Here is a 19,594-nt window from a genome sequence, read left to right on the forward strand (position 1 = left end):
AGACCTTCCTTTCTTTGTGGAGGGATTTTTCTGTATGGAAGAGCATTCAGATATGCAAGTTCTTACCTACTCTCTGAGGTGGCATAGCCAATTTACCAATTTACTGGATGCTAAATCAAGGACTAATAGGAAATCTCTATATGGCACCCTCCACAGCACAGGGAAGCAGAGGGAACATGCAAACATATGGCTAACTTGTATTGACAGGAAAGGTGTTTAGAGAACAGAGTTAGTCTTATTTTCTCATTGAAGACATACAGTAGCATGATTGAATCCAAGAGTGCTTGCAGCTGTGTTGGTGGCTTCACGCTATACCTTTGAGAATTAAGAATATAGAATATGCCCTTGCAGTTTCATTTCTCTGGCCTAGTAAATAACCAAATATGTCTTTAAATTTTCTCAGACAAAGAAGCAGTTGGGTGATAATGAAGCTATTACTCAGGAAATAGTTGGCTGTGCCCATGTGGAGAATTATGCACTGAAAATGTTTCTTTATGCAGATAATGAAGACCGAGCTGGGCAATTTCACAAGTAAGTGGGGGGAAAGAGGCAATGTATATGGTAACACCTAATTGAAATAAATATAAAATTGAAGCAAAGTAGTAAAAAGGGACCCCTGACAATTAGTTCCAGTCGTCACCAACTCTGGGGCTGCGGCGCTCATCTCGAGGGAGCTGGCGTACAGCTTCCGGGTCATGTGGCCAGCATGACTAAGCAGCTTCTGGCGAACCAGAGCAGCACACGGAAACGCCGTTTACCTTCCTGCCAGAGTGGTACCTATTTATCTACTTGCACTTTGATGTGCTTTCGAACTGCTAGGTTGGCAGGAGCAGGGACCGAGCAACGGGAGCTCACCCCGTCACGGGGATTTGAACCGCCGACCTTCTGATCGGCAAGTACTAGGCTCTGTGGTTTAACCCACAGCGCCAAGCAAAGTAACCTTGCAGTTAAATATAAAACAATTGACCAGCGTATGCTCATTTATTTATATGATGCAAAAGATCTGTTGGTCTGAATGATCAAGGTTGCAGAAAGAGGTGTAAGCATTGGGGAGTGGGGTGGCCATCTGTTGTCCTCTGTGGTAAAGTAATGCCTTCTTTCACATGCAAATATCTAAAAAAGATTCATTTTTGTTTTGTTTTTAATCTTACTGAGAAACTCAAATTGTTTTCCCCTCCCCCCAGAAATATGATCAAGTCTTTTTATACCGCAAGTCTTCTAATAGATGTCCTGACTGTGTTTGGAGAACTAACAGATGAGGTAAGTTACACGGTTAAGCAGTATATGTCATTAATTGCGTGAAATAGAGAAACAGATTTTTGTTTCTAGTCCAGCTAAACTTAGTCGTGACTAAATCTCATTCAGAGCAATAGGACTTCAGTTAGCTGTGACTAACATGTTCCATTTGCTTCTGTTGCACATACAGTGGTTCCCCGCAAGACGGAAAACCCGCTAGACGAAAGGGTTTTCCGTTTTGGAGGCGCTTCGCAAAACAAATTTCCCTATGGGGTTGCTTCGCAAGACAAAAAAATCTTGCGAGTTCCCGCGGGTATTTCCCCGCTTCCCCCCCTTTTCCTAAGCCACTAAGCCACTTAACAGGTGATCCGCTGATAAGCCGCTTAACAGCTGATCGCTAAAAGCCGCTAGACTGCTAATAGCGCTAATCCGCTAAGCTGTCAATGGGCTTGCTTCGCAAGACGAAAAAACCGCTAGACGAAGAGAATCGCAGAACGGAAATCGTAGGATTTTTGACTTTGAAGAGCAGATCTTTGGATTACAAAATGCCTTTGGAAGTTTTCTGAGTTACACACAAGTTTGCTATATGACTTTGGGAGCAGCAGTTTGAGAAACAGAAGCCATGGAGTCCACTTGGCTGCACAAAACTTGCACAGTTCTTAGGATCCCAGTTTACTATTTTCTTCACAGAATAGCAGCTGCTAATTGCAGTTTTTACAGTAGCACTGAATAGAACTGAAAAGCAGCAGAGTTTAGCATTCAGAGTTAGCGGCATTCAGATGGTTTAAAGTGAGGGAAAGAAGAAAACCAGCATTCTACACACTTCTCATTTGGTATATAAAATCAGAGGAAGTGACGGAATTAAGGAACTAAATGAAGTGGATCAAAATGAAAATTTCAGTTCTTAATGATACTATTTTGCTTTTTCAAAAGAAATTAAAGATCTTAAGTAGGTGGCTGAGAATCCAGTTATCTCTGAAAAATATAACTTATGATCAACTAAACCAAGATCTCAATTCATACTAGCTTTGATTTTAAGGCAAAGACCCTCATTTCTCTAACCAGGTATAATTTTATATTTATTTAGGTGTTGTTTTAGCCCTGAAGGACTCAAGACAACAGGGGCGGGGGCAGGGTATTTAGGAAATGGTCTTGTATTCTGTATTGTTTGTTTATCTATTGCATTTGTGAATTTTCCTTCCATCTTGCAGAGCCCAGGGCAATGTATAAAGAATAGAACAGCAAGATACATCTAATAAATAAACATAAATAACCAAATAGAACTAGAATATATCCATATGATCAGGGCAGTAAAAACACGCATAATACCTAACAGCTTCAGATTGGTTTAACCCATCTGACTTCATTTGTAAAAACTTAGGTAAACAGAAATTACTTCAGCTGATGTCTAGTCAAAGCAAGGAGGACGTGTATCTCAAGGAGGAAGGCCTTCTAAATAAATATTAAAATTGTACGGGCGTTTTGATTGTCCTGTAGTTGATCTTAGACTACTTATATGTGAAAATGAATTGTAATGGAGTGGAATGCACTTCTTAATAGCTATTGTATCACTGAGAAATATATCTCATTAGTCCTCTGCAAGGAACAATACAGACGTAAAATACACTTGTGATTCAGGAACTGGGAACAAACAGCGGGATCTTGCGCTGGGACTAGAGGGCCTTATATCTAACCTGAACTAGCATTATTGACAAGAAATGAAATTTGCATAAGAAAAGAAAGGGCCAAAGTGCAGTAGTGTGTTCAACAGTATGGCTCCACTATTGGTTGCCCCAGGGAATAGTTGGGGGAGTATTGGGAAGAGAAACTAAGATACTTCTTTTTACTGCCATCTACTTCTGTTCCCCCATTAAAAACTGCTTGTCTTCAGAAGAATTAGACCCATAAAGCTTTAAATATTTTAGGGGAAATGTAACGAGTGTTTTAAAAAATAATATGCCATAGCCATTCACTGCCGTTAAGCCTGTAAGCCTGTTACTTATATCAGAAATAGGATCGTTTCATAACCATTGGTCACCATTAGGACTAGTCTATAGAAGGTCCCATTTGAGACACTAACTCTTAAAAAGGTGATGAAGATCCAGATATCATATATTGTACAATAAGCCTTGGGTACTTAAGGTAAAAGGCTGTTACTGCCTTGTGCAAAGTGGTAGATTTAGTTGATGAAAGGGCCTAGAGATCCAGGAAAAACATGGCAGCTAAGTAGATTGTATGTTAAGAATGGCAGATGTGTCAGATCATGCTCTAGGCATGTTTTTTTAAAAACAAAACAAAATAAAATTTTTTAGTCACACTTTTGCTGGAAGATCTCAGTGATTGTAAAGGAGGGTTTGGAGGCTTGCATGCAACTTGTGCCTATTAAGCGACCCATCCCTGGTTTTAAATAACTGGGGTAAATATAATTTGAGCAACTTCTCAAGGCAGATTTCTTATTTAAACAAAGACTCTTTATTTTGGCTGAACAGGATTAGAGTTAAGTATGCCTAATAAAAGGGGGAAATGGAAACCATCATGAAGACTACTTTAAAATAAAGATGTGTGCCAGCTCCCTAGTTAATTTCTCTTGCTTACACATGTTCACCAGGAGGTTTAGTCCGAGGCATGCTGGAACAGATAAATTCTAAACAAGATGTTCCATTTTCTGGCATGTCCTTCGGAAAATAAATTTGAAGGAATTGTGCAAAATGGTCAAAATTAAGAGGCCCGGATGGAAAAATATGTCAGAAATGTTGAAAGCCTTGTACAGAAGTATAAAATTCATAAAGTTGGAGTAGGCGAATTTCAAAGCTTGTCAAAGGGGTTCTGGAATGACTATAAAATTAGTTAAACCCATGTTAAAGTAATTCACATCCCAGAAGCAGGATACATGAACTTGCTGTAATTTATGAAAAAGGCCTGCAGCTCTGAGATTGAAGAGCCTTTTTTTTTAATGAAAATCCTAACATATCTTTACAAAAACCAGAGTAAGAAATTAAAATGGTTAGCATAAGTACATTGTAATAATTTCCTGCTAGAAAATGTTTTGGTGGTAGAATACTGCCTATTGCAGATAATTTATAGTACATGCATGTAAAATAGCTAAATCGTAACATTATTTTGCACATTCAGAAAATATGTATCAGTAAACTAGTCTCTTCATTCAATGCCTCCCTGAGGTTAGAGGGATGATTCCCATTGAGATTCAAAGTCATGACCTTCCCTCCTCAGCAGCTACAAATGTTCCAAGGAGCAAATAACCCAGCATCCGTAAGAACTAGACTGCATTCCTGTTATTGTGACTGTTTCCTGTTAAGACGTATTTTGGAAAGAACCAGCTCATGGAGAGTAGAAATTAGAGAAAACTAATAAGCTTCGGTATTAAGTGCTACAGAACAGTGAGAGAAAAGAGAAAAGAGAGGGAAGGTTCAGAAATGTTTTCCTTGTGTCCAGTGTTGATTATTGGATAGCTAGCAGTATGTTGCAAGCCCTAAAGTGCTGAACTAAAAAACAACTATATAGCCAGAAGAAATTAGTAGTTGCTGAAGGTATTAATGGGGGGCGGGGATGCAGGAAAACCCATCTCAGGAGCTCATTCTATCGTGCTTTATCAAAGCAATACCTATTTCAGCTTCCCAAGTGTTGAGTCAGAGTGTGAAACAAGCCAACCAACCTATGGCAGTCATTTAAGAAAAAGTACTTCACAAGTATGCTGTTATTTAAGAGACTTAGACCTAGAGAGGAACCAGTGTAAGGGGTATAGAAAAAGGTGTTTTTTCTCGTGCTGGCAGCCTGCACCCCAAAAAGCCTCTCTTAGGAGTCAAGAAACAGTTCCTGAATGGGGTGGGCTGTGATGCAAAAGGAGGAGACGATAATTGAAAATGGGGCAAAGGCACCTTCCCTAAGTTGGAGCCTCTTTAAATAAAAACATGTGAAGTTACGATTTTCAAACAAGTCCTGTAGGCTGTTTCTCATTTGGACTGAAGATTTGGGAGGCTGAAGAACATATTGTCTTGATAAAGAATGAAGCCCTGAAATTGGTGTCTATGCATTTTTCCCCCAGTCACACTTTTAGCAACTCAAAATTCTAGCTAGTTTCTTTCCCAGCACTTTAGATCCCCCCCCCCCCCCGGCCACCTTCTGCCAGTTCTTCTCTGGCTCCAAGCCAATAAGTGCAACAATATTGCTAAAAGCAACAATTGCACTGACAAGTAAAACCCGAAGGATGTTCCAGATGTTTATGTGGAAGGCACCAAGGACTTTGTTTGTACATATGTGCTCAACACTTGGTGACTGCAGCATAAATGAAAGAACTATTGTACATCAAGCACCACAATCAGATGTCTTGGATCACCAAGGCTGCGATCATTTTTAGTGAAATCAGTATAGACAGACAAGCAGTAAGTTATCTAGTTGTTGAAGCATCATGGGATATAAATACAAGGTGGACCAGTCTATTTCGTCTTTTCATGGCTTGTATTATGCTGTCACTTGCAGATTGCATGTTTTAGAACAAATCTGTAGGCTCAGGAGTCTATAGGTTTCTTCTAAAACATGCAATCTCTTTTGGCAGGCATTAATACCAAAGTTATTTCTTCAGAAAACATACCAGAAACATTGTCTCTTCACATCCAGATCCTAGCACTTAAATTCTAGCAACCCTCTCCTGTACAAGTTATTAAGCACCCTCCATCGACTTTAACACTAAAACTCGTTTTATAATTTTTATATAAGGAAGTATTTTATGCGGTAAATTGCTCTTCAAGCCACAGAAAATGTCTGTATAGATTAGGCCCATGCTAGACCCCTTCATGGATCACTGCCTTGCCGTGGCGAAGGGGCTTGAATAACTCGGAGAAGCTATGAGCTATGCTGTGCAGGGCCACCCAAGATTGACAGGTCATAGTGGAGAGTTTTGACCAAACGTGATCCACCTGGAGCAGGAACCGGCAAGCCACTCCAGTATCCCTGCCAAGAAAACTCCATGGACAAAGACAAAAGGCATATAAAAGTTATGACGCTGGAAGATGAGCCCCTCAGGTCAGAAGGCGTCCAACATGCTACTGAGGAAGAGCGGAGGACAAGTACAAGTAGATCCAGAGCTGATGAAGCGGCTAGGCCAAAGTTGAAAGGACGCTCAGTTGCGGATATCCCTGGAAGCGAAAGGAAAGTCCAATGCTGTAAAGAAAAATATTGCATAGGAACCTGGAATGTAAGAACCATGAACCTGGGTAAGTTGGATGTGGTCAAAAATGAGATGGCAAGAATAAATATTGACATCCTGGGCATCAGTGAACTAAAATGGACGGGAATGGGCGAATTCAGTTCGGATGACCATCATATCTACTACTGTGAGCAAGAATCCCTTAAAAGAAATGGAGTGGCCCTCATAGTCAACAAAAGAGTGGCAAAAGCTGTATTGGGATGCAATCTCAAAAAGGTCCGTATAGTTAAAGCCATGGTTTTCCCTGTAGTGATGTATGGAAGTGAGAGCTGGACCATCAAGAAGGCTGATCGCCGAAGAATTGATGCTTTTGAATTATGGTGCTGGAGGAGACTCTTGAGAGTCCTGTGGAGTGCAAGAAGATCAAACCTATCCATTCTTAAGGAAATCAGCTCTGAGTGCTCACTGGAAGGACAGATCGTGAAGCTGAGGCTCCAATACTTTGGCCACCTCATGAGAAGACCCTGATGTTGGGAAAGATGGAGAGCACAAGGAGAAGGGGACGACAGGACGAGATGGTTGGACAGTGTTCTTGAAGCTACAAACATGAGTCTTGAAGCTACAAACATGAGCTCCAAACTGCGGGAGACAGTGGAGGACAGAAGTGCCTGGCATGCTCTGGTCCATGGGGTCACGAAGAGTCAGACACAACTAAACGACTAAACAACAACAGATTAGAAACATCAAGAAGCAATCAACAAAGACCAAAGTTATAAAGTTTCTGGTTTTATAAAATGTGCTTTGACATTTGTTTTGAAATGTAGGAAAAATACACTATCCAGGAAACACTAGGTATAGAGAAATCCCATTGGCAGCCATTTCTAAGTTATACTGGATTGAGCCTTTGACTGTGAGTCTAAATAGGAAACATCGAGATAATGGGATCCAACTGCTCAATACAGAATCTGCAGTGCAGCAGGCATCTACAGCATCCCTGACAGTTAGTCTGTCCAGTGTTCAACACTCAATCAGTTTTTAATGTCTTACAAGAAGGAAGGGGAGAAATGATTTTCCGAAGCTCTTTGCTGTATTGTATTTCTGTATTTTTGCATTCTGGTGTTTGCTGTTTTGTGATGTTATGTTCATATTGCATAGAATTGGTTATCTCGTGGATGGCAGAGGTGTCCAGGCAAGTAATGCTGGTTCCCTTGCAGCTCAGAGACAGGGAACACCTCCCCTCCTTTTTAGGCTCAGTATGTTTTCTGTATCAGTTTGGAGCACCTCCTGCTAGTTACCTCTTTATCCTAACAGAATATTTTCCTGATTATTTGCTCTCTCTGTCCTCCCCTGTTATATTCTCTTTCATTGTTTAACAGTTGTCAAACAAACAAACAAACAAACCATTTTTGCCCTCCCCGTCTTTTCTCTCCCCACTCCTGGCGGACAAAAATGGCTTTTTTAATGCCTACAGCCCTCACAGTGAGCAACACCTTGCCAGCTTCACAATCCCAAGCACCACCTATTAAACTAAAGGCCTAGCAAGGGTGTGGGCCATACTCAGTAGCCACAGTCAGTTCCCAGTCACTGGAATCTTCTGCCTCTGCCGTGGCCGCCATTTTTATCTGCAAACAACCCTGAGGAGGAAACTTCCCAAGGCACCTGTGGAGGGGCTTTCTTGGTAAACAGCAGTGGCCCTGTTGCTGACAACATGGCTGTGGTCCCTTGCTCCAGTCTGCCCCCACCCCTCCATTGTAGCCCAGCTCTATGAGAATATCTGCTTCCTGTGCAAGGGCCTTGCTTCAGGCACAGTAGCCACAGTCTCCATCTGAAAACAGGAAGTATTATTCTCAAATGAGGAACCTGTAGAAGGTTTTCTGTTGAATGTGGGTGTTTCCTGTCTCTGAGCTCCAAGCACTACCAGCTTGGAGACTCCTGGTAATCTTTGAACAAGTACCATTTATGGTAAGAACAACTGTTCCTTTTTATGTTTCCTTTAACACTTTTGCCGGAAAGTTGGAATATAAAATGCCTTAAATTAATTAAAGGAATAAAAATCCATTTCTGTGGAAAGCATGAATAAGGTGGTCTATCAGAAGGATTTGTACCGGTGGGTTCTAACAAAGTAGTATAACTCTAAATATTTAGCTTAAAACTTTCTTTTCCTTGTATTATTGTGCAGCCCCAAGCTTCCCCATACTAAGAAATCAAATAATTTAATAATAAATGTCTTGCTTTATTTTGTAGAATGTTCAGCACAGAAAATATGCCAGGTGGAAGGCAGCATATATTCATAACTGTCTAAAGAATGGAGAAACACCACAATCTGGACCTACTGGAATGGAAGGGGAATGTGAGTAACTATTTTGTGATATCGAATATTGCTTATAGTTTTGATTTATCTTTAAAATCAAATGTAAAATCATTTACATTTAAATGATGCAAGAAGATGTATAAGCAGTAATTCTGCATAATTATTCAATGTAAAGTCAATCAGTCCCACTTTCCAGTTTTTAGGTCAGTAGATGCAAAGGTGCTAATATGACTGAGCAGTATTAATCTTCCACTTCGTTTTCTTTTATTGCATATGCTGGGCAATGCAGAAGAGGAGGGTTGCCATCCTTTCCTCTCTTGTTAATGATTGCATCTGTTAAGACTCTAGTTGGCCTTAGCTACATTATCTTGGCTGGTTTCATTGATTTTCTTGGCTTGAGAGAAAACTGCTGAGTGTTTTGCACATTTAATTTTAATAGCATTAAAAATATTCTGTTAGAATTATTAGACGGCTGTCTTTGCTGTCTTGGAAAACATTTTTGACCATAGACCTGTGTCTGAATGTTTACTCCTTTTTTAAAAAAATAGCATTGATATTTAAAATACTCTAGATTACCTGTTTTCCTTTTTGCTGTTGTGTTTAATGTTCTATTTTTACTTTATCTGTAGGATAACAACTGGTAAAATCATATTTAAAGGCTGTTGATATACAGTAGTTCCATTTTACGTGTCACATAACCCAGAAGGTTTAGGGTCTCTTTAGTGCCAAAGTTCGTATGGAAATGTATTTGTACTCCAAAATACCCAAAGAACGTCTAATAATTCTTGCTTTGTGCATTTGGGAAAGAAAAGCAGCATTGTTTAAGTGTACTGAAGGACTTCCCCCATTCCTTTCTGCTTGCTCACTTTTTTCTCTCTTCTGCAAGTGGAAAAAGTCAGTCTTGAAACAGAATGAAACTAACTTTCTGTATCTTGACAAAATTCCATGTTTTCTAAAAGTGTTATTCTCCCTGTAATTCTTGAAAACCATATTGTAAATATTTGCACTGTGACATGGCATTCTATATCTGGTTTTGTTCTGGGGCTTACTGAAGCACTTCACTATGCCCTAGCATAGCATCTTATTCCCTGGGAATATATGTTCAATTAAAATAATCATAGTGATATTAGTCTTTCATAGTGCAGTGTTAGAGAGTGTTTTTGGTGCAGATGATGAATGTTGATCCTCTGTACCTCAAGTCATCTGTTAGCCTAAACCTTGCCTTCACACTCTTCTACATGTAATGGAGCATATAATATTCCAGGGCGGTTCTTTTGTCTATCTTCCCAGTGATCATGTAAAGTAGGTTAGACTAGAATACATTGATTTGCAGGCAGTGGTATGAAATACGTATAAATTTGCAAGTAATTTCACTGCTGTTTAATGGGGTGGGGAAAATCAACATGCCTCTGTTCTTTACCTACAAGATGATGAAAATGAAGAGGTTGGGTCCCCTGCTCCATTGAACCCAGGATCTCACTCACCTTCTGCGTTTGAATCAAGCGATGTGCCCACAAGCAACTACACGGGCATACAAATCCCACCCGGTGCGCATGCTCCAGCTAACACTCCCGCTGAAGTGCCTCATAGCACAGGTAATGTTCTTTACATATGTTCAGACCCATTAGTCTCATTGGTTAGATTTCGTCAAATGTGTAATACAGTCGTACCTTGGAAGTCGAACAGCTTAGTTCCCGAACATTTTGGCTCCTGAACGTCACAAACCAGGAAGTGACTGTTCCAGTTTGTGAACATTGACTTGGAAGCCGAACATCCAATGGGGCTTCCGCAGCTTCTAATTGGCTGCAGGACCATCCTGCAGCCAATCAAAAGCCATGCTTTGGTTTTTGAACATTTTGGAAGTTGAACGGACTTCCGGAATGGATTCCTTTCGACTTCCAAGGTACGGCTGTAATTTAAAGCTTAAGTGAAGTTGACCAGTATAAAATTAAAAGAGCAATGATATTATATAAAATAATATATGACACCATATTAGTTATAGATGTTTTCACAATTTTTTTTTTCCAATTCAACTTCATGTTACTGGGCTATAATAATTTTCTTGCTTGCCTATTAATCCTCTGCCATAAAATAAAATTAGGTTATCAATTAAGCAAAGGTAACCACAAGAACAATCAGAGGCAAAAGGTTTGTATGTATTTGGGGTGTGGTATACTGACACTTAAATTGCATGGTTTGGATCCAAAGACCTCTGCAACTATTTCTGCACACATTGTATTTTTTGAACAGCAGCTGCTCATGCTGCACAGAAAGCTGCAACTCAGTAGACTTTTAAGAAATGGATTGTGATAGGACAAGAGGTTTTCCTGTTCATAGAGGAAAAACTCACAAATCCTACTGGCCACACCCAATACCTTAGCCATGCTTAAAGAAAGTAACTCTTTGCATCTTGGCCTACAGGTCCTATTTTTTCTTTTTCTTTTATACATATGAAAGGAAAGGTTTGGCAACAGAGATGTGGATTTTCTTGGGGAAAATGTAATCGGAAGGTTTGCAGTAGCCAAAAGCAAGGTTAAATTAAACACTGGTACGTCTGAAAAAATAAAATAACATCATCTTGACTTTGTATGTTTAAACAAATTTAGGGATGGAAAATTTGAAATGCCCATATATAAACACTAAGGCACACTTACTTAGGAGTAAGCACAGCTGAGAAGTGGGATTTCTTCTGAGTAAAAATGCTTGGGCTCACACTATTAGCATTGTGAGTTGGTAAGAAGGTGGTTGTGGCTTTTTAAAACATTCACTTAGGTTTTAACAAAGAGGATCTCTTAATTTCTTTCCAATTTTCTTTCAACACAGTAAAGTGGTCTCAGACCAGGTATTTCTGACCCTTATGGAGCCAAAGGAAGGCTACTCAGATGGTCGCTTGTACTTAGTTCTATAAACTTGTTCACCACAGAATGTCATGTGCACGTACCATGTGTTATTTTTATGAATCCCAGAAGGCTGGTATTAAGATATCTACATGGGGCTATTATTCCAAAATGGTCTGGAACATAATATCCTCACAGAGAATCTGTGAAGTCAAATAGGAAGACGAATGATTTGCAAATGTTGATATAAATATACAAATCCCTTTTTTGTTACTAACAGGTGTAACAAGCAGTACAATTCAACCCACACCTCAGAATATTCCCATAGTAGATCCTTCGCTTTATAATGTCCAACCTACAGGTAAGCCCCCACCCGCCGTGATCTGCATAATTCAAAAAGGATTGGGTGCAGCCTGCATTAAAACAGAGTTTCATACCTAAAGCTAGAAGCACATCTATTTACTTGAAAGCAAATCTTGCTGAGTCCAATGAAATCTACTCACAAGTAAGAGTATTTAAGATTATGACCATCATTATAATCTTGAATCGGGAATTCAAGTTACATTTGCAGAGTAGCAAAAGTCTTGCCCATGTAACTGAAAATACTCTTTCGACTAGACATTCCAGCTTGTGCCTGAGAGGTAATGTGTTATGAAAGTGGCCTTGCAGGAATAATAATATGTGAAAGCAATTTTTTTTAGAAATATAACCACCCCCACCACTGTAGACCTTGGATATTCGGTAATTTTACAGCTAACAGAGGAGTATGTTTTCAAATACTTTCTCAGAACAAGCCTCGGTGTCTTGTAGACTATAAAAATGAGGAGAGGATGAAGGGCGCCAGCTCTGAAAAATTGGCTGAGGCTAAAATTCTTCCTTTAACCACTGTTAAGTATAGGTTAAAGGCTGCCCTATTGTACAGGCATAAGAATTGGCCTATCAACTTTGCATTGTCTGCCTGCTAGATCATACTAAATGTTTAATTTGCCAAGTTATTAACCAGAATCAGACTGTTGATACTGTGTTGTCATTATTTTTGTTTGACTAGGAAACTAGGGCTGGTGAAATTATGTGCCGCAGAGTTTCTCTACTAACCTTTCTCCAAAAACAGCCATTCTGTGGGTGTGGCATAAAGCTGCCCAGCAATAATGTGCTGACAAAATAATGCATTGGCAGACAGATGTGATTTGGGGGCCTAGGGTTGTCTAGCTATACAAGAACTACTGCTGCAATCATTTTTGTAATTGGCATGCAATCCCTTGCACTTGAATTCCATATACATATACTGTTACGTGCTGAGTTCTACAATCTGAAACCCACTCCATAATCTCCCATTCACCAATAGGAAGTAGTTTTTGTTTCTCCTTGTGCAATGCACCTTCAGCAATATCCCCTTGTGTGTTCTTATTCAATGTGATAATGCAGTAATTATTGCTATTGTACCATCAATGCTCACAGTGCTCTTACACAGCACAAAAGGCATGTCCCTGCCCATAAAGTTACAGGCTATAATTTGATACAGAGGAACAGAAAGGGAGGAAAGTAAAGACGGGGTAAGCAGGAAAAGAATGCCTTATTTCAGTTACATGTACTCAGGCTTGGTTACAGTAGAGTATTTAGGGGGTTGTGCTAACGGCATCGCTGAACAGATGAGATTTGAAAGAACACTCAAAGTGTCCTGGGATGCAGTTCCAAGCAGAAGAGGCAGCAAAAGGAGGGCGGGGTCATTTAAGGGTAATGGAGCTGGAGTGAAGGTCACAGGCATGGATGTATATGGACTATACAAACATTATGTGTACCTGGCAAATCAGGAACTGGGTTTGCAAAAGGGCATTGGGTAGCAGGTATTGATCTGGATTTGTGCATCTACCACTTGAGACAATGCACACAATTCTCTTAATGGATCAGATGACATGGGTTGTAGCTTCAAAAGCTTATGTCCCAGCAATTTAAAAAAATAATAATTAAGGTACCACATGTCTCTGTTTGCAGCCACAGATAAATATAACTACTGTTTTGGAATAAAAGTATGCTTTTCAAGCAAATTCTGTAATCTCAGAGGAGCAAGTGTGAAGCCAGTTTTTAAACAGATACAAGTTTTGTCAGACACCAGTTTTCATTTTAAAAAGCTTTCCTTCCTTGTTAGCCTAATTTCTTTATCCCTGATCTAAATGGATTTTCAGTTCCCATATCAGGTCCTTAACTGTCTAGCTGAAAGATTCATATTTGGTGGAAGTTAACTCTGCACTGTCACATTTCAAGTAATGAATATAACTACTATACCAATATTATCCTTGGATTTGAAGAGAGTCTGGCTTCTTTCAGGCTGCATAAAGCACAGCTTCACCCATGTGTCAATATTTTTGGTATTTCAGAATTTAGTCCTTTCAAATGATGCAGATTTAAAAGCAGTTAGCATGTAAGCTAACTTTCTGAATGTTCATTATTTTGAAATAACTCCAGTTTTCTCTCCCTTTCATTTACAAATATTATAAACCCTTTCCTGACATGTTGCTATAATGGTATCTGAAGTGGGCCTCAATAATAATAAATAAGGCCTGTTGCCAACAGAACATGTAATAGAGTAGGTACTGTAAAAATAAGATTAGATTGGTTAATTTAGGCTTTGTTCCAGAAATTCAGTTGAATACTGGACTGATGCCTTGGCTGTTTTCTAAAAGAATGATTTTCAAGTTGCTTTTGGCATCATAATATGAAAAAACAAAATGTCCTCAAGATGGTCTTTGGGGTAATTTGTTCTTGCTGTGTTTTTCAAAAGGAGGAGAGGTCACTTTTGACTAAATGTTAAATGTGAACTTGAACAGTCATCAGTTTGTGCACGTCACAGTTGGAACTGTGTTAGTATTTTAAATTAGGAAAGTAATATAAGTCCTGTGTATTCAGCATTGAACTTGGTCTATTTGACAGTGATTGAGTATTTTACACAATAATTAGTGTAACATTTAATGCTCTGATAGAATGGCTAGTTTATAGTCCATGCATTTGCCCTGTGGCCTTAATGTGTGGATTCTGAATTTGGCTAACCCACCCTAGGATGACTTGGGGAAATCCTGTTCCACCCTGGATCCTGTCCCAAATTAGTTCAAGGGTGTGGCTAATGTTTGTTTAAGGTTTTCAAAAACCATAATTCAACATGCATGTGTCAATTTAATGGGGTGCTCTTTCTCAAAGCAGCACCCTTGACCAGGCAGGATTGATGCCTCCACTGCACAGCTGTTCTAAAATTGAATCCTAGACAATACTCCAAACAAGCTTTTCTCAACCTTGGGTCCCCAGATGTTCTTGAACTACAGCTCCCATCATCCCTGACCACCGACCATGCTGGCTAGCAATGATGGGAGTTGTAGTCCAACAACATTTAGGGACCCAAGGTTGAGAAAGGCTGCTCTGAACAAACTTCATGAGCAAGTCTGCAATCCCAAACACACTTAACTACAGAGTACCAGAGCAACACCCCCCCCCCCAGTCAAGGGAGTGGTGAGTGAGTTTGAATTAAACAGAGGTATATCTCCTCCCAGCCCTGCTGGCATCTACCAGCCACCATCTACAGGGTGACACCAGTGTCACTTCATTGGCACACACCTTTCCCTTCTGCCAGCAGAACGCTGCAGCAGAAAACAGTGCCACCTGTGGGATCCCTGCTGGCAGCAACCAGCAACAAGCCCCAAAACAGAGTACACCAAGCATAGGGAGCCAGCCGGGGATCCATTGGATCCTGAGCCTTTCCTGCTGTCATCAGCATTGGGCCCAATCACTGCACCAACTCCAGGCTGGCATGCCTACTCTTCCCCACCTCAGCCATTTTGCACAGCCATTGTTCCACCACTCTGTTCGGTCCCACCAGGCAGTATTCAGGATTAGGAATGCCCCTTAAACCTCAGGTGGACTCATTGGACTTGTATCTGAGTAAACATGCCTAGGATTGTGATGTTTAGCAAAATACAGCAATTATTGAAATAAGAAACACCAGTTTTTAAAGGCGGCTTGGCCTAAGTAGACAACAGGCCAATTCTTCGAGTACCATATGCATCGTGGATTTTTGAAATATTTACCAATATTTGTCTGTGGTCAAACAAAAGATGATGAATTGACATAAATTAAACTGGTCAGTTTGTTGGCATGATTAGTTTGGTGGAGGGCATAGCTATAAATTGTAAACTGTATGTATAAAATATTCTACCACATATGAAGCAGTTTCCTGGGTGTAGTGTGTACATACAAAATACTATTTATTTTTTATAAAACATTTTGACCTGCCTTTGAGCGCAACACAGATCCTCCAAGGCAAATAGCCATAATAAATTAAACACAATACAATAAAAACACATGTTAATACTGGAGACTTGCAGCTAGAACATACTGCTTCTGGTTCTTTATGTTCTGTCATAACCTCTTAAGATTGACTGTGATTGCTGCCTTAAATTTTCAAAACATGTGCCAGTTTTGAACTAAGGGCATACAGAGAGGTGCTGAGTCATCCTCTCAGGGGGCGTTCTTCAATATGAGTAGAATATTCTTCCCCTTGGAGACTTACCAAAGCTCAAATATGAGGATCTTCCAAAAGCTGTGTGAGATACTCTTTCAGCTGGTGGCTAGGACTAGAGCAATATAACTGCTGAAATTCAGGATTTGTAAAGGTGTTTTAACATGCTATTACTCATCTTAAGCCTTTGGAATGGGGCAAGCTACAAATCAAATAAAACTCTAGTGGGTTAGTGTAAGGAATAAATCTTAAACTTCCAGGAGCAAGAGCTGAAGGAGCTGCTGGAAGCTGTTTTCCAGTGGAGAGGGGGAGGTCCATTGATGGCGGCCTCCCCGGTTTAGCGGGAAGTGTTGTCTCTGTCTTTGGTGGTGCTGCATAGACAGAGGGCCCAAAATGGAGCATTTCTTCTGGGCTGCATCTTGGAAGGCCTTGGTTCACCAGTCCAAAGCTTCCTTGTTCCCCAAAAGTACTGTAGTCCTAGGACAGGCATAGTTATTTTCCCTCCCATTAACATTGAAGGGAGGAATTTTAAAAGGCTGAATGGGGGAAAACAAACGACAGAAAATCCACACACATCTTTTGGCATGAGTTGGCCGAGCTTCAGAAGTGGCAATTTCTCTACCTTTAAATCTACCACCACCTTAAGACTGTTCTGTAAATCAGTATGCAGAATATACTTCACCATACCCTCTTGGTCTCCCTGACCACAGAACATCATAAAAGATAAACAGATTTTTCCCTCCGCCTACTCCTTTGGTTTGTTTGCCTTTGTTCCTGTTAATGCAGCCTCAGACATGGCAGCATTTGTTGGCATTCTGTTGGCAGATTTGTGAACATTTTGTGTTGTTGTAGTAGCCCTAATAGGGGATTTGTGATCCAAAGGAATCTGCTCTTTCTTACTTTAGCTTATTTATGTAGGCTTGTTTCTTTGCCACTAACCACTTAATATTGCCATCTTTATTCAGGCAAGCATCAGCCCAAGGCCACTTACTTAACAATGACGCAAACAAAATGAAGCAGATTTTTTTAAAAAATGGCTAAATACCACTGACAAAACAGGCCAGAGGATTTATTCCACCTTTCCTCTTACCTTCTGCTTTGTATCGTACTTTGTTGAGACATTAACAGTAACAAACTTTCACAAGTTTGCTCTAGTTCTGGAGAACTTGTATCATTTTATTACAAGTGAGCACCTCCTGACATTTTCTTTTAATACAAATAGGCAGAAGTATATCATTCTATATTAAATTGTTGCTGCATTAAGTACATATTTGACACTGTTTAACCTGAGGACAGAAATGTGACGGTGTGCATATCTTGCATCAAGGAATGGGTGTATCTTGTAACGGGATGTTCCCGTATCTAGACAAATTACACCAAGGCGGCATGAATGGCCTTAGTTGTGTTCCAGGCTGGAGCGGGAGGGAAGGAAATGTAAGGTTAACGCATGAGACATTGTCCTTGTTTTTGTGCACATTGTAACATGATTACCCTTAACTGAGTGGCGTTTTTAAAAGCTTTCCTTAGTGGCTTCAGATAAAGGGCAAATCTCTCTCAAAGTATTGGCTTACTCATAAAGGGTATCAGACAACTTTAGCATTCACCATTGATATTTCCAAAGCATTTCAAGTGGTTAAGTAAATATGTGCATAATGTAGTGGCCTTGATTCTTAATCCTCTCTCTTGATTCACAGGGGAAATTCATTTGAGTCCCGAAGACTTTGCCAAGGCCCAGAAATATTGCAAATATGCTGGCAGTGCTTTGCAATATGAAGATGTGAGCACTGCTGTGCAAAATCTACAGAAAGCCCTCAAGTTACTGACTACAGGCAGAGAATGATGCCTTTGTCCACCGGATTCATGACTTGCGCTTCGAAAACTTGAACAGTCCATTACTCCTACCTTCAGCCTGTCGGGGGAACACGGTTGCACAAAAGCTTTTGATTTCTGTGACAAGAAAACAAAATCTGTGTCTCTGTTATCAGATCTTTCTGTAGTCTAGTCTGGAACTACAGCCTGTCTTCATTTATTGGCAGAGAAACAAGAACCATCTGGGGACAGTGGTTTGAGCACGAGATGCCAAATTTGAGGCATTTCTTGTCCAATGTTGCAGAATGCCCCAACATTTGAGCTACTAAAAAAAAAAAAAACATTTAATTTTTATTTATTTTAAAATGAAAAGGGGGAGTTAGTGCGTTTGGAATTTATCTGAAGTATAAAATAAAATAATTTGGAAATGCAGAAGGGTTTTAAAGTTCAGGTGATCATTTTGGAGCATTATACCATAAGATTGTGATATGCCAAAAAGAGGCAGAAGGAGGCTTTTTTGAGGACTAGAAAGGTGTAGGGAGCTTTAAAGATACTTGAGGCAAAAGCATCTTAATGCTGTGTGATTCCAGCACTCATCAAAGCTCTATGCTGTACTTTGTTTCTGGTTTCTTTCCCCTTTGTACGGTTTATTTCATGTATGAAGATAAAAGGAATCAAAGGAAAGATGTGTCTGAAGTCCAAAAGCCGGCTGCATCCTGAACTTCAAGATTATTTGTGTTCTGAATCTTAGAAAGAGGCCATTGCTATAACGAAGTATCTGGATTTGCTGTTATTTGGGTTTGGGGGTATTTTTATTTGCATCTGTAGCCAGATGGGGAAATTGCTACTTAAATTTAAGTTTTCAACTAATAGTAGATTGTAGACTCCATTAAAGCATCCTGCACCCTTTACATGTGGTGTTGAATTACTCATATAATGTTAACAGGTGTCTATGCTTGTTTAATAAGGAATAAAAGCCTTTTAGTATCAAATGCACTAAATCGCTAGTCTTAGTTTTAGTCCTGCGTATTTTCTACATAATGGGATAAGGGGTGCATCGGATTCAGCTGAGGCCCGATTCAGATCAGGTGTACTCGGAGGGCCTTGGATGAGTCAGGTACACACAGCCACAGATCAGCGTGAATTGGATTGGATGGCCCAAAGCTTTCTTTAGTTGCCAGGTGGGACATTGGGCAGGCAAGTTGGGAAATCACACAAAAGGCGGCCTACTTATCAATGGCTGCATCTTCCCAAGAGACTGTAGGCCTGTCACCACTGCTCTCCTCCATGCCTGATGCACCACCCCATAGGATCCACTCAGTGGCTGTTGAATGGAGGCATCGACCCTCAATCATTTTGGTTGATCCAAGTTCAGAGTACCAGGTTCAGACTTAGAAGCTTAATAACTTTTTGAAAGGAATAATCGGCTCAAGGCTAGAACTGCAATCTTACCTGGAATCTTGCCCGGAAGCAGGGTATTGAGTTAAATCTATCAGTGTATATTATACTAGACATTCCCAATATATTCAGACATTTATATTCCACAAGGTGTTTAGACTCCATTAAACTAGAACCAATCCATAATATGTTTGAACTCAGCAATCATTTGCACATGCAGGAAGAACATCCATGTGCTGGGAGGGAGCAGGCTTGTCCATTCTTTTATCCATCACTTGACCATTCAAAAAAGAAAAAGAAACATTCATGGAGGATAAGGCTATCAGTGGCTATTA

The 19,594-nt window shown here is 40.0% G+C and overlaps 1 protein-coding gene across 2 annotated transcripts in view; it reads left to right on the forward strand.

Annotated features, from left to right (window-relative positions):
- The window catches only part of VTA1 (vesicle trafficking 1), a 29,465-nt gene extending 10,603 nt beyond the window's left edge, over positions 1 to 18,862 (forward strand). For both annotated transcript variants that reach the window (XM_083733979.1, XM_083733980.1), the window contains exons 3-8: positions 404 to 531; positions 1,185 to 1,260; positions 8,645 to 8,750; positions 10,139 to 10,306; positions 11,829 to 11,909; positions 17,747 to 18,862. In XM_083733979.1, coding sequence (XP_083590105.1) covers positions 404 to 531; positions 1,185 to 1,260; positions 8,645 to 8,750; positions 10,139 to 10,306; positions 11,829 to 11,909; positions 17,747 to 17,892 — 705 coding nt within the window. In that variant the 3' untranslated portion in view covers positions 17,893 to 18,862. The remainder of the gene's footprint in view (positions 1 to 403; positions 532 to 1,184; positions 1,261 to 8,644; positions 8,751 to 10,138; positions 10,307 to 11,828; positions 11,910 to 17,746) is intronic.
- The last annotated feature ends 732 nt before the right edge of the window (positions 18,863 to 19,594 follow it).

The sequence above is a fragment of the Podarcis gaigeae genome, assembly GCF_964106915.1.
Source record: "Podarcis gaigeae genome assembly, chromosome: 3".
NCBI lineage: Eukaryota > Metazoa > Chordata > Lepidosauria > Squamata > Lacertidae > Podarcis > Podarcis gaigeae.